Raw genomic sequence first — 15,807 nt, 5'->3', positions numbered from 1 at the left:
TTGAAAACAAAATCCCGGTAGTATGTCAATCAAGTTAGTAACATTACTACTTTGAACATATATAATTTTGAAAACACGTCTGAGAAAATAAACTATTTAATAAAAAATCTTTATTAAAAAAAGTAAGAATCACCCAGAATCGAACCTGCATCTCTCGGGTATCGCGCCCATGCACATAGTCCACTATGCTAAAGGAGTCATACTTAATTGTGACAGATTTTAACTATTGGCGATCAGCTTTTGTATTTTAAATCAAAGTAGGTATTACTTTAATTACTAACTGACGTCACGGATCACTCCAATATTATTATATTAATTAAATTAAATTACTTATTAAATTAATTATATTAAAAGCCAATAGTTAAAATTTGTCGCAATTAAGTGTGACTTTTTTAGCATAGTGGACTATGTGCGTGTGCGCGATACCCGAGAGATGCAGGTTCGATTCCTGCGGGGTGGGGTGTCCTACCTTTTTCAAAAAAGATTTTTTCTATTGGTTGTAAAATATTTTCACAAGTGTTTTCAAAACTATGTATGTTCAATAATTGGAATGTTACATTCTTAAATCTTGTGAATTATTCGTTTAATAAAAAAAAAAGTTAATTACTACTTTGATTTAAATTAGAAAGATGGTAGCGATTATTGACTTTATTCGAAAAATACCTCAGATAGTGTATGTAGTTATTAGATAATATCTGGACCCCCGACAAAGCAATTAAAAGAATTCGCTTACCGTTCCTCTTGGTTTTTTCAGATTGTTATTTATTTTTATTGGAAGGTCCACCAATATGCCAGCGCCAACACTACGAATGGGAACATTGTGGTAGGATAATTATTTTAATAAGCACATAATAAATCATTACCATTGAATATACATTGTATTTATTATAAATATTTTCTAACATTACATTTTTACATAAAAAGAAAATAATACATTATTACAATGAAATAGCCCACAATTCATGCATAATACTTCACAGAGAAAATATGTAGATACATATTTATGACCTGCTGATTTGGCTACGTTGAGAATTAAAGTGTGAAATTGTAAAATATAACTTTATAAAATCATTGTTCTCATCTATTTAAATGAGAATTATGTGTAAACAAATTAATTAAACCATAACTATCTCATACATTGTCTGTTACAATATCATATTGACTTGATTGAAATTTTGATGTTGTTAATGTAAACTCACTACCGACTACGTTAAAATTTGTTGATATAAAAGATAACCTTTGTTTGAATATAATTGAATACACAATCCAGTCATTCAGCCGGCAGTGTCATTGGTCAAGTAGCAACGAGAGACTTGCGGCACAGTCCCCAAAATTCTCGAGGTATCATACATTTTCCAGTAGCGGTAAATCTGAAATTGAATAGAAGGCACTGTTCATTGCGTGTTTAAGACGATACATCAGTGAAACAGCAAATAATTTTCAACTATAGGCGCGACGAAATTCGGAGAGCGAACGTCAAGTTGGGAACAAGTCAATTTGTTTCTTGATAGCGACGGGGGTATTAATTCTTAAATCGTGTAAAGATGACTAAGAAAACATGTGAATGAATATATTATTATTGTTACTAATAGAACAATAAACAGAACATTAAATGGACGCATGTTGGATTTATATGACAAATTATATTTCGTTTGGCATGCGTCATTTGCACCCGCAATCCGCGCATCGCCTAGCCACGATCTTTTTAGACCATGCCTCAACTGAGGTATAGCCATAACATATTTGGTCAACTCATGATATCAATTAAAACAACCTACAATAAATAGAACTGAAGTATTACTGACTAATTGGGGATGAAGGTATCTGGATAATAAATCAGGAAAATCGAAAAAACATTTTTTTAGTACAAAACTTTTGTTCATACATAAATAAAATTCATTCAAAAAAAAGTTCATATATAAAATTTGACCATTCATTTATGCATTTTTATCTAAAATAAAGAATGCTTTTTGTACTCCAGTTACAAGAGAGCATGACAATAACAGACAATATGTCATTTTTTCATTTGTTGAAGGAACGCTGGGTGGTTTTTTGCATTGACTGCCTCAAACCAGTTTAAAAATGACCATTTTTTTTTGATGAAAGTTCTAGTGCATGTAGCTCCACCGTGATTGAATTTCTCAATGGTGCCAACTGAATGATTCCGTGAAAAATGTATAATATTAAGTTATATGTACTATAACTTCATGCCAAATAAGCCAAAAATACTATGATTTTTAGATCTTTGTATGTATTATAATCAGCATATTAAAAGATCACGATACTCCTTCCCGTGAAAAATTGAACACTATTTGACATACAAGTGTAGACAGTTGACGGAGTGTATTCCACACATTGATCTAAAGCAGTGGTGCACAACCTATTTGAAAGAAGGGCCAGTTTATCCATTTTTTTAATTTTTCACAGGCCGCAGTCTGAAAGTGTTGAAAAATAATGATATATTATACTAGATGAGACATACGTTTTATTATTTTTAATTTGATAGTTACATATCAGCTGCTCCAATCACTCTACATTACGTACATATGTATTTGCATGATGGAACTTACTATATAGGAAATTAGATTTTTGTCACATTCAATGAAAAATTTGGTGATGAAGTACTTGTTATTTTTGTCAACAAATGCCATTTTGGGATGCGGTTTGTGCATCACTGATCTAAAGCATGCGCAAAACTACTCTTGTGTTTAAACCAAAATTAAAAAGTTGAAGTGAACAAAATGGAGACATAGTTTATTGTCATGTTGGCAGAACCACCATCCATAAACAATGCAATTATTACAAGCAGGTATATTACTATGTAGTGTTTACAGGTAGGTAGGTATATCTTATTTCAATAGAAACTGATTATTTAAAATTAAGTCTGGAAATAATTATGGAAAAATTATTTAAAAAATACGATGACAACACTAAAAGAAGAAAATTAACATATTCTTATTTCAGGTTAAGCCAAATAAAGTGGAGCAAATTGCTACGCATTGCCTGACATTAATTACTATAATTATACTGCATCTATTTTATGGCATATGGTGTACTGTCTTCATGTGCATTGTTATTTTTTCTGGATTTATATAATTGTTTACCTCTATCCAAAGTAGCATATAAATCTTGATATTCAATTAACTCAAAACTAATAAATCACACGGTAAGTATCCACAGCATAGCTTGTCACCTTGCGAAATTTAATATCGTTATTTCTTTCTGCCTGTGAATTGTGCCACATAACATTTTACAGACTAATGAGATAACAATCTTATAGTTGACATCCGTAAAACTTTATATCGCACAACCGGTAGACGGAGATAAACGATGGTATTTGGTTTGGCGAGGTAAAAAGCTATGCTGTGGGTACTATAGAACTATTCAAATTAACCATTTGATAGTTATTTTCACTGTAAAGAAGTAAAAGATGTATCAATACCTCCATCCTATGTGTGATGTGCAAGAATCACAGACTGCTATGGTCCAAGCGTATCCCGGGAACCAAGAAAACTCTTCTGAGGGATTTCCTTGGAGTGATAAATTTGTTACCGCCTTCGATGTTGTTATATTATGAATATAGCCACCTGTATTTAAATAAAAAACTTTGATTTAATAAGGACACGTAACAAGTGTGAAGATAACAATGTTCGTGCAGGAGAATACAAACATATATACAAATATTAAAAATATCTATCGTAAATCAATTATTATTGACTAAATGGCGCCAATGTTGTGCAATTGAATAATTTAACTGTGGCGATGGGGTTGAAGTGGCCGTTAAGATCCGACATAAACAGTGCACACTAAACTTTGTCAGTCATACATGGTGCTGGTTAGTTTTCAAAATTCAGTTAATCAAACGAAAATTATGTATGATTTAATGGCGTAATTGTAGGTATTTTATAGGTAGAAGAATATTTATTTTATTTAATATGGTTTGGCTTACAGGGTTTATTTGAATTTTAAAAACCATCTGCAATTTATATTCTTCTTTCAATGAAAACAAATAAGTATGCATGACAAATTTTAGTGTGCATTTTTATGTCAGATTTCTACAACCTACCTCCACCCTTCACCACTGTATGTATCAACAATACAGGCGACCCTCGGCTTTCGTAAAATTTGCTAATTTATACATTTCTTAGAATTTAGATTTTTGTTAATAATGCAAAAACAGCATTTCCATGCAGTCGCTGATTTCTCCTCCGCTCCCCATCACCTTCTCAAATACGTAAACAAGTTTAGTCTTGCGTTAGGACACGTGCTGATACGTTTTGCCAGTTTATTTGTATATGTACATATTTCGCCCTTATAAATTTATAAACATGAGTGAGAAACGGAGAAACTGCAGTGTTGATATGGAGAAAAAGAATGTAAGGACTCATATGATCGAGACAAAGATGAAAATAATATGGTTAATTGAATCTCACTCAGAACCTCTGTCAAATGAATACTTAATTGAGTAACAAGAGATAAATGAAAGTGAAGAAGATGACACTGATAAACTCATTATCAAGACATTGACAATCAAAAATAGAATGAAGCCTTCATGCATCTTGACAAATTTTTGACTACCATGCAAGAATGTGATCCCAATGGAGTGTATATCTCATAATTGATAAAGACAGCATGTTATAGAACTCTTTATCAAGAAAAGAAAAAAAGGGTGGTAATCAACTATCTCTTGAAAAGTTTGCAAAGAAAACACCTGATTGCTAATACGCCTCGTTACCTTTGTTACACCCATTGATAAATAAATACTTATTTTTAAAGTACACTTCTTGATGTTTTTTTTACATCCGTCTATTTTCGTACATTCGATATTCGTACACATTTTCAGAAACCAATAATTAGAAGTTGTAATATTATAACAAATAAACTCAAATGTAAATTTCTGTACCTTGATAAAGCTCACGGCGTGAGCGAAACACATGCCGTAAGACAATCTTTATTAAGGTGAATACCGAGTGAGTTGAATTCTTCTTACCATAGTTACAAAAATTGGAATACAATCCTTCCCTGGACATTGGAAATATATGTTCTTTCTGACATATAGTACGCATACATTCCCTGCAGCATAACACGCTCTTCTGAAACAAGCAATAAAAAAACATTTTACTTTTCTTAAAAAAAAAATTGTTGACCAATCGTGTTTTCTTTTTATAGAAAAAGATAAACATGTCTCTTTTACTGCTGGATCACACAATGGCCCAAGTCACATAAATGTTTGTGGTCACGTGGTGCTCACCATTTTAAAGAGGGCGACATTAGCGTTGGCCATCTACCGACACAGTGTCTGTATTTCAACACGCATCAAAGGTCACCAACATTTGCTTGACTTGTGCCAATGTGAATCGGGGTGTACTAAGTACTTATAAATAGAAATTTAATATAGAATAAAAAATATTATTGTTACCTTAGCTACAATATGTTTTAATTCCATAAAAAGACGCAAAACTGCGTTATCTTCCGTGAAAAGTGCCAGCCGATCTCTGGGGGGCAGGGTGAGATTAGTAGCTACCCAAAAAGATAGTGTCAATGGGTCTTCAGGTAAATTCACTGAAATGTATAAATAAATTTATTATAACAATACAAAAATATCAGACATAGTGGGTGCAGTAGAGGGGGAATGCTCAACTCTTAATCTGACAATCTTAAATTCGAATCTCGCAGCCCAATTAAAAATTCACTCGTTAATATCAATCTGTGATCCATGTTAAATAGACTTAATGTACCCACATGATGAGAGGCATAATATATCCGCCTTAGAGTGGAAATGGTAATGCACCTATTTTGGTTGTCATAAATTTTCATTCCCCTCAAATTTTGAGTACCCACGATGGCCGCGCGGCTTAAGCATCGGCCAATAACGTTGTGGGTCCCAGGTTCGAATCCTGGGTCTGGCAAGTACACATATTGTTTTTCAATTTGTGTATGAGGCAGAGTTTGGACCTGCAAATGGATGACATCCATTTCTCGTAAAAACAAAATAATAGAAAGCTCCACTCCGTGGAGGCCCATATGATCTTATTAGGATCGGACATGGTCGAAAGAAAATTTTCATTACAACTAAGTACTACTAAAAAATCTGTGTAAGTCCTTTCAGATGTTTCGACTTCGATGGAATCGGACAATTTCGTCGTATCGGGACGTCTAATATCGATTTGGTTTGGCATGCAATTCAAAATTCAATATGAAATTCTTTCCAAAGATGCATATAGGACAACTTAAAATGAATTTTGTCATTGAAGTTCTGTCTATTATTTAGTTGGCGACCTTTTATAAAAAAACTTGTAAACCCCTTCCTGAGTAGTAATTATTGCATAATTTAAAGTTTAAATTATAGAAATAAGACTAATTCATAAAATTTAACTCACCAAAAGACAATTCTTTGAAAAAGATTTGAATGTGTCGAATCATTTCTTTTATATCTGTCATTCTAAAAACAAAAGGGGGCACCGACGTGAGTAGAGACTCCGCTCGCTTGCTTCGGGACCTGTCAATAAAAGGTATTGTGTATTTAAACTTGTATTCTTAACTATATACAATTGCAGAACTAAACAAGCAAGTTTAAATTAGTTGAGAAAACAAACTGTACAGAAATTTAGTAAAAACGTCATCGAAAAATACCTGTTGATTTCATTGTTTCTTTGGCCACCGAGACTTGACAGACGAATATTGTAAAGAGGGTCACAAATGACAATGTCTGGTAAAATCTGAATTTCATAATCGGCAATGCTAGAAGAAATAAAAAAAAAAATATATTATAATTTATATGAACCGACAGTGATCCTGGTAATCGGCTGTCTGCTTTAGATCATCAGTAATGGCCATCCATTCTGACAGTGGCGAAGGGTGGAGGTAGGCTGTTAAGATTCGACACAAATGGTGCACACTAAAGTTTATCAGTCATACGTATTTGTTTTCATTGAACTAAGACTACAATAAGCAGACACTGTTGGTTAGTTTTTAAAAATCCATAAAACCCTGCATAAACCATGCCTTAATAGATAATAGTCGAAAACTATGCATCTATCTATAAAATATATAAAATTATACCATTCAATCATACAAATTTTTGGATATTTTATAGATATAAGAATTTTTTTTATTTAATACTAGCTGAAGTACCCGGCTTCGCACAGGGTCGCTTCGTGGTTATATTTATCTTAGATATTTGAAAAATAATAAGAGGTAATTATTTTTTTAATATTAAAATATCTGTGTAATACAATATGGCAATATGAAAATAATTCTAATAGGAGTAAAGGTCAAACATAAGAACACTAAATTAAAATCGAATCCAAAATATGAAAACGTTATTAATGTTATTAATATGTAGTAAAAAAAAATCAAAATTGGATGGAACAAACAAACAACAAACTTTGTATGTTATATAATAATAATTTAGAAACCTTCGTAGGTGTGCGCACACAACTGACAAAAGTTTCATCGCAATGGGATGAATGGTATAGGACCGCATATGAATAGTAGAAGAAGATGATTTTCTAATTCAGAAACCTTCATGGGTGTGCATGCAACCACTTACCAAAATTTTATTGCAATCGGATGAATGGAATAGGAACGCATACAAATAGAAGAATATAGAATAGAAGAAGAAGAAGATGGTTGTACTAATTCAAAAACCATTGCGGGTGTTACCACAACAACTGACGAAGGTTTCATTGCAATCGGATGAATGGTATAGGGACCATACGAATAAAAGAAGATAGAATGAAGAAGAAGAAGAAGAAGATGATGATTTTTCTAATTCAGAAACCTTCATGGGTGTGCATACAACCACTTACCAAAAATTCATTGCAATCGGATGAATGGTATAGGAACCATACGAATAAAAGAAAATATAATGAAGAAGAAGAAGAAGATGATAATTTTTCTAATTCAGAAACCTTCATGGGTGTGCATACAACCACTTACCAAAAATTCATTGCAATCGGATGAATGGTATAGGAACCATACGAATAAAAGAAAATATAATGAAGAAGAAGAAGAAAATGATGATTTTTCTAATTCAGAAACCTTTATGGGTGTGCATGCAACCACTTACCAAAATTTTATTGCAATCGGATCAATGGAATAGGAACGCATACAAATAGAAGAATATAGAATAGAAGAAGAAGAAGATGGTTGTACTAATTCAAAAACCATTGCGGGTGTTACCACAACAACTGACGAAGGTTTCATTGCAATCGGATGAATGGTATAGGGACCATACGAATAAAAGAAGATAGAATGAAGAAGAAGAAGAAGATGATGATTTTTTAAATTCAGAAACCTTCATGGGTGTGCATACAACCACTTACCAAAATTTCATTGCAATCGGATGAATGGTATAGGAACCATACGAATAAAAGAAAATATAATGAAGTAGAAGAAAAAAATTATGATTTTTCTAATTCAGAAACCTTCATGGGTGTGAATGCAACCACTTACCAAAATTTCATTGCAATCGGATGAATGGTATAGGAACGCATACGGGACAGACACACAGACATACAGACAGACAGACATTCATTTTTATATATTAGTATAGCCTATACTCTTCCCGCAAGTGCAAGCAATAAGTTTACAAAGTTTTATCGCAATCGGATGAACGGTATGGCTGCACATTAAATACGAACAAACAAACACACAAATATTAATTTTTATATATTAGATGTTTTGGCATATCCACGGCTTAATGAATTAAAAAAAAACTAACCATTTGTAATATGTACTAATAATCCAACGAAAACAAATAAGTATAACTGAAAAAGTGTTGCAGTATTTTTGGCAGATCGTCAATAACATACCAAACCTATTATGGTTTGGTTTAGGTAGGGTTTAATGGATTTTTAAACACTAACCAGTGTCTGCTCATTGTTTTCTTAGTTCAATGAAAACAAATACGTATGGCTGAGAAAGTTTAGTGTGCACTATTTCTGTGGGATCTTAACAGCCTACCTTCACCCTTCGCCACTTCATTCTGATCTACGATAACATAAATTGTAATTTATTTATGACAGAGTTTTTAATACTATGTAGTTTGAATTGAAAGCAGTGTTGCCAAACACATTACTATAATTATAGTACAGTACTATAATTTGATTCCGTGAAAATACTATAATTTTACGCTAAATATGCGAAAATACTATAATTTGAAAGAATGAAAGATGAAAAAAATTTGGTATACCATAGTTTTTTTCAGAATTACTATAATTTTTATACCTATGTACTATAATATAGTAATATATAATAAGATGGCAACACTGATTGGAAACCTCAGCACCATTAAAACATGGCGGCCTATTTTGACGTTTTGTTACACTACACATTTATTATATTATAGCTATTACTGTAATTTGCAATTTTTGTAATTATTCATCTAAATATACCAAATAATAATGGTTAATTGTATAAAAAAACTTGCTTAATAGTTCAAGGTGTTTTTATCTCAGAGCACAAAAGTGTAGTGTTTGCTAGAAATGATTCTGCAATGTGAAATGACTTGTAACTAATTTGATCACCAGCTTTGGAGTTAACAAGGCTTTTAGTGTCCTTAGAAGATTGAAAACTTCACAAAACAATGTCAACGATGATTAATAAAAACAAAATGGTACCCCTCACATTAAATGCCGCTGTATGCGCTGTTTGGTCGGGTACAAAAGTCGAAAGCGTTGTCGCGCTCTCGCTTTGAAAGACGCCTGCTGGCTGCCTTCAGTTGCTTCCAGGAATTCACACAGAACCCCATAATTTGATAGGTAGACATCTGTTCCACTGTGGGAGAGATATAATAAATCTAATCACGAGTTGTGCAAGAGGCAACCACTCTATCCTTTGCACCACTATAAACGATCATAACAATAAGCCGGCTCGCACATCTAAACTCGTCTCGTCTGCAACATGTCAAATACGTCGATGTCACGTCATCTTTATTCACAAAACACACATTGCCAAATGGAGCTTCGCATATTGGTAGAATGCGACATTTTAGTTTGAAAAAAACATCTAGTGTTGCATGCGATTCACGCTGCGAGCAGAAGCCACCAGTGTTGCAGTCACGCATGCGCACAGGCTACGGGTTGATCATTTCTATATAGACGTCAAGTTGGCCGGTCACTAGACAGAGAATATTTTGACGTTTCGTGAGGTTACGTGTGATTATCGCTAGGCGCCTATGTGAGCAGTTCAATATGAAACATTGGTGCTACGTTCCTAGGTTTGATTTGTGGCTGTGCCGCAGATGATGTCGAGTTTAGATGAGCGAACCGGCTTACAACCGTCGAGTGGGGGTGTTATGGGGTCACCGAGAAATAATTTTAAGAAATCTTCAGCATCTTTTTAAAATAAATTATCGTATCCAGAGCATGGACATAACAAATTATTCCAAGACGTTTATAACATGACATTCAAGTTCTTATTTAAGCAGACAAGTAAAGAATACAGTGAGATGTCAATTGAGTGAATTAAACAGAACCTATTTTAAGGATTTTTTATAAAACAGTGTCCATCCAAATTCTGAACTCAGCTCAAGTAAATGGAATATATTGATATCCAAAGCAATTTAATTAAACACAACTATTACTGCTCGCCCAATCGGCATTATCAATAGCAGGTAAGTTCTACACCTTGGAACAACAAACAGTTGATACTCCCAATTTCTTAAACCGTTTCCGGAAACTTTCATGTATGCAGTTCGCCGTATCACATTTCACTGTGAAATGTTGTATCGGAAATATATGGCCGTATATTAAAGACCGTCCAACCTCTTTGGGTCGTATACTACTGATATAAAAGTCATGTCTAAATAAAACACAGTTCCTGTCAGTTTACACTTTACAGGAAACCAGCAGCAAAGAAATTTTGAAAATAGCTGATATACTGGATTATTTATTAGTGTAGGTTAGGTTAGATTTTCATTCTTGAATTCATGAATTTTGCCAATATCAGCTATGAAAATTGAATTAATGTTCATATTGAATCTAATAAAATCGGTCATCTCTTTCCGATAAGACAGTTCATGGTGAACTGTGACACGGTGAAATGTTTTACATACAATTTACATGTAACCTTCTCAAACATAATGAAATACTCTGATGTTTTCTTACTAATATTACATATAAATTAAGTAAAAGTGTAATAAACATATTTAAAAATAATTATTACTCTGGTGATAGTAGACCGAACAAGCTCTTGGATCGAATAGCATCAAGTAACATGGTGGACTCCACAAGGTTGTTGCTGTACATGGGCACCATCTCTCCAGGAAAGACCACTCCATTGTGCGCCCAGCATGACACTCGGCCTGTCCATCCCGGATCAAAGACAGAGTGGCCAGGTACTGTCACCAGACTTGGTAGATACTGTAAAGTGAAAAATATAATATTGTTAACATCAATAATCTAATCCAGGGTTTCCAAAACATTTTCTACCCACCGACACTGTTTAGTTAGACCATTATTATATTTCTTATGTGCCACCCCCCAATCAGTAATGTTACACTGATAATACAATATAAATCTGATGTTTGTTCTTATACAAGGGTAATTAGTATCATCATTCAAAACCAGAGAAAATGACACAATATATCTAAGTACTAGTGAAAAATCATTTAAATGCGACGTTTGTTCTTGGACATGCCTAAATCCTCAAAAAATTCATTCATAACATGAAACGATTCATTTGGGTGGATCGATTTACAATCTTTTGCCTTTTTGTCTCTTATGCACACAGAGTCATACGTCTAATAAATTGATTTTCAATAAAACACTAGAAATTCAATAGAAAGATTTTGTTTCAAAATTAATAAAATCTATAAGTAATAGAATTTTTTAAATCAGAAAAAACAGAAAATATTGTAACATCAAACTGTACTGTGCTCTTTTCAGATATACAACTTTATGTGTGTTAAATATTAATTTGTATTCTTTGCCTCTTTTGAGCACCCTCCTACTGCTAACATAATATATCTTCTAATACTCCTCGCCTTCATCTTATTTTGGAAATCACTTATGTAACATTTCAAAGAATCCAATTGGAAATGATTATAAATCTATTCAAAAACGACACAACGTATACGGTGGGTTAAACAAATTTAAGAGAGTCATTCAATATGCAAACCTACCGAATGTTCCGCTGTAAGATTTATATCGAAATCTTCAAGATCGGCAGCATCCACTTCTGTATTTTCCCCTTCATCAGCTCCATCTGTCTCCTCAAATTCTAACGCATTTATAAGATCATCAGGATCTGAATCCTCATCTAAAATTATAATAACATTAAATTAATAAAAATAAAGACACAGTGGACCTCCATTATAGAGGTAAGGAAGTTTCGAGTTAGGTATACTAAGTGGAAGTGCTTCAGAACACCCAATCTCAAAGAAAGATGTACTTTTTGTGGACCTAAATAAAGACCATGGACATGCTGGATAGATGAGAAAATCAAATTTAGCGGGTACCTATAGTAATCATAGATAATATAGTGTAACAAATGGCCTCAGGTCATACTTTAAGGCAGGAAAATAGCAAGGCATTTGTTTTTTTCCGCTGCCCCACTCCGTCCTTCCCGACTTCTGCCGCCTATATGAGCCAATTTTCTATAATAATTTTCACCGGTTTTTTCCTACACACACATACACAGTGGAAGCAATCGTCATCAGCGAAATGTCAATGTTGTTTATGTCGCATTTACACATGGTAACTAATGCTATCGGCTTTTGATTTTATATATTTTCACACTACAGCATTATTTTATAGTTTCAAGGAGTTTTTATTACATTGACTACGGAGTGACCGATTGAAGGTGACTAACAGTGACTCCTACAGAAATGTGTAAATTGGCATACTAACCAATCTCTCGATTAAAATCAGCTGTGCTCTCTGCTTGGTGGTAATGAAAGAAAGCCTAAAGCCGCGTTGACACGATCCGAGTACACTCGGACAGAGCGCACTCGTACGAGGCAGTTTCATACTAATTACTCCTATATGCATCAATTACATTGAGCTACTTTACGAGCTGTTTGTTGGCGAATTTAAAAGCGGGCGATTCAGCTACTGCGATTGTGATGATGACACACAAAACTTTCCATTCGCTGAGAAGCCAACAAGCTAGCAAGTATTTTGACAGAACGTAGTTACCGGGAGGTCTCTACTGCGCAGACGCAGTAGGCCCACACGCCGGCGTGTAGCGTGTAAAGTTGACCGGGTTTCAACTTTTCTCGGTAGATTGTTTACAATCTGCTTGTTAGCTTGTTCAATGATGACACTGGGCGACTTGACAGGCAGATTGTAAATTCGCCAACAAACAGCTAGTAAAGTAGCTCAATGTAATTGACGCAATACGAGCTACTCGGACCGCGTTCTACTCTTCCGAGCTAGCTCGTATAGGAGTAATTAGTATGAAGCTGTCCCGTACGAGTGCGCTCGGATCGTGTGAACGCGGCTTAAGGATTGATGAAAATTGAGACAGCCGTTATTGAACAGTGGGTCGAATGTGTCCCGAGATGAAGATGACAGATACATACGTCATATTTATATTCTTTAATACATTACGCTGATGGTTTTAAATGCTGTGGTTATTTTACTACTGCACTAACTTACTATTAGCACCTATGTATTCATTCTATCGATTTCGCATTTCATAATATTATACTTCGATATTCAATAACAGCTGATAGAACGCATTTCACGTTAACACAAAAAAAGTCTTTAGCATACCTGGATCTATTACCGGATCCATTACTGATAGACGTAAATTGCAAGCAAAAACATAAATAGTTTCCGTAAACAAAGAATAGCGATATAGTAAAATTATTTATTAAACACAAGCAAAAGGGCAAACAATCAAAACACAAACAGTGCGTGTTTGTATATCATAGTACAAGTACACGGTGTTACCTTTTTTTTACTCAGTTATAGTACATTTTACAAAAAGGAGATAGGTACTATATTTTATGGTACACATTCTCTGTGACATATTTTTTTAATCGCGTCTGTAGTGACGAACCTTTATTTATATTCTGAGTTACCAAGTAGTTTTCCTTTTGAAGCCAAATTTGATAATTAGGTAGTTAGGTATAGGTTGAGACTGTTGAGAGCTTTTATTCCGGGCGGCTAATTGAAAAGTTTTAATTCATATTAAAAGTTACACGGCTTTTTTTTTCAGGATTACAAAAATGTTGGTAGGTCAGTGACGTCCCGTGGGGGTAGGCAGATTGAGCGTCGCTTGGGGGCGGCAGTTATTCGAAGGGCGGCAAATCGAGGAGAATCATTAAATATATAGGAATAGGTACCTAAACTTAGTAATAACGGAAATATCTTTCCATTAAAAAATTCAGCTCACTGATTGGAAACAAAATGTATTAATTAGCATACAAGGTTTAAGAAGACTGTATTTTTTCGTCTGGTTCGTAATGTCTAGTTTACTTCCGTTGTCTTTGGACATCACTCCTTGATGACCAACAATGACACGTGCAGATTTGCGAATTATATTTGAATTATATGTAGGTACATATTTAGATACTTACCTAATTAATTTATCTAAATATTTTTGCCAGTCATTGTATTTTTAAATATATCTGAAACCGTGGACTCGCAATATTGTCTATTGAAGTCGAGATGACATTTAAATTAAATTTTGTGGTATATATTATTTTGCTAATAATGTATTTCTTAAATATTGAAGTCATGAAACGATAATAAAAAATACTGTGTAATGGGGTGACATTTTGACGCTGCCTAGGGGCGGCATTTTGTCTAGGGACGTCACTGTGGTAGGTACATAAAATAGTCACCTTTAGTAGCAAACTCTTTCTCAACATTGCGACTAGCCATCCTATTTAATTAGGTACGATATATGTGACCCCTATCTGAAGCAATACTGACCCTATGTAACATTTAAAAACTCAATTATCTTAGAAAGATCACGAATACCTACGTCATAGTTTTTTTTCCGTATTATCTACCACTATTCCCGGAAACTTGATTGTAGAAACCATCCGCGACTACGACTTGAGACTGTTAAAAAAATCTACAGCTTCACGACCAAGGACCATGAGCTCTTCGTCAATATGTATACAATTATAAGCCCTATGAATGACAAAGATCAAAGGCTTAAATATTATGATACAGAATATATTTGAGAATTATTATTAACCTAGTATTTCGACATACGGCCGAGTGGTCATGTGTCTAGTTGTTCTGGGTCTCGAATTCGAATCTCAGATCGGTCAAATTTACGGGTTGTTTTTTAATGTGTGTTTGGACCTAGAGCTTGGACTTAATACGTTGAGTAAGTTCCACATTGAATTAATTATAAAACCATGGATAAAATATATTATATAATTATAATATACTTACCTAATTGTAGAATGGTGTCAAATTATTCTGGCAGTATAGGCCACTCATTTAGATGTTGATAACATTACTTTCAAATTACCTACACTAACACCAATGCAAAATGATTTCATCGTTGCATCAATACCATAAGAATTTGTTCTTCCTCTACTGGCACAGATAACCTAAAGTGTACACATAGTAAAGTTCGGCAAGAAAATTACAACAAAATGAAAGAGAATTGATTTTTGCGATCAGAAAGATTCAAAAGCACCGTCTTTTTGCACGCGATAGCTACTAAATAAATTCAATATGTAGTAGTATCGTAAACAAATAATACACGGAACCAAAACTATAGCACAAATACCAAAGAGATTGAATTGTCCAATCTCTTTGACAAATACGTACTATAACTATATTATCATACTTGGCAATACTGCTGCCCGTCAACTCAAATGTCACAATTATT

The 15,807-nt window shown here is 33.8% G+C and overlaps 1 protein-coding gene across 1 annotated transcript; it reads right to left on the bottom strand.

The window, feature by feature from the left end:
- Positions 1 to 854: 854 nt before the first annotated feature.
- On the bottom strand, positions 855 to 13,889 carry LOC147078015 (protein cereblon-like). The gene is made up of 10 exons (XM_085961114.1): positions 13,722 to 13,889; positions 12,128 to 12,264; positions 11,170 to 11,366; positions 9,631 to 9,780; positions 6,634 to 6,741; positions 6,381 to 6,499; positions 5,420 to 5,562; positions 4,991 to 5,093; positions 3,443 to 3,587; positions 855 to 1,370 (listed from the first exon to the last, which is right to left on the bottom strand). Exons 1-10 carry the CDS (start codon positions 13,741 to 13,743, stop codon positions 1,295 to 1,297), a joined length of 1,200 nt encoding a protein of 399 aa, XP_085817240.1. The 5' UTR covers positions 13,744 to 13,889; the 3' UTR covers positions 855 to 1,294.
- Between the last annotated feature and the right edge of the window lie 1,918 nt (positions 13,890 to 15,807).

This window comes from Rhyacophila brunnea, unplaced genomic scaffold (genome assembly GCF_057557595.1).
Source record: "Rhyacophila brunnea isolate RB1 unplaced genomic scaffold, BYU_Rbru_1.0 scaffold_12, whole genome shotgun sequence".
NCBI classification, from domain to species: Eukaryota; Metazoa; Arthropoda; class Insecta; order Trichoptera; family Rhyacophilidae; genus Rhyacophila; species Rhyacophila brunnea.
This window is presented reverse-complemented; position numbering and strand designations above follow the sequence as displayed.

Coding starts and splice junctions, on each gene's coding strand:
- LOC147078015 (XM_085961114.1), bottom strand. CDS start 13,743: ATGGATCCGGTAATAGATCCAG. Junction 11,367..12,127: donor ATCTTACAGCGGAACATTCG/GTAGGTTTGCAT, acceptor TTCACTTTACAG/TATCTACCAAGTCTGGTGAC. Junction 5,563..6,380: donor TTTCAAAGAATTGTCTTTTG/GTGAGTTAAATT, acceptor TATACATTTCAG/TGAATTTACCTGAAGACCCA.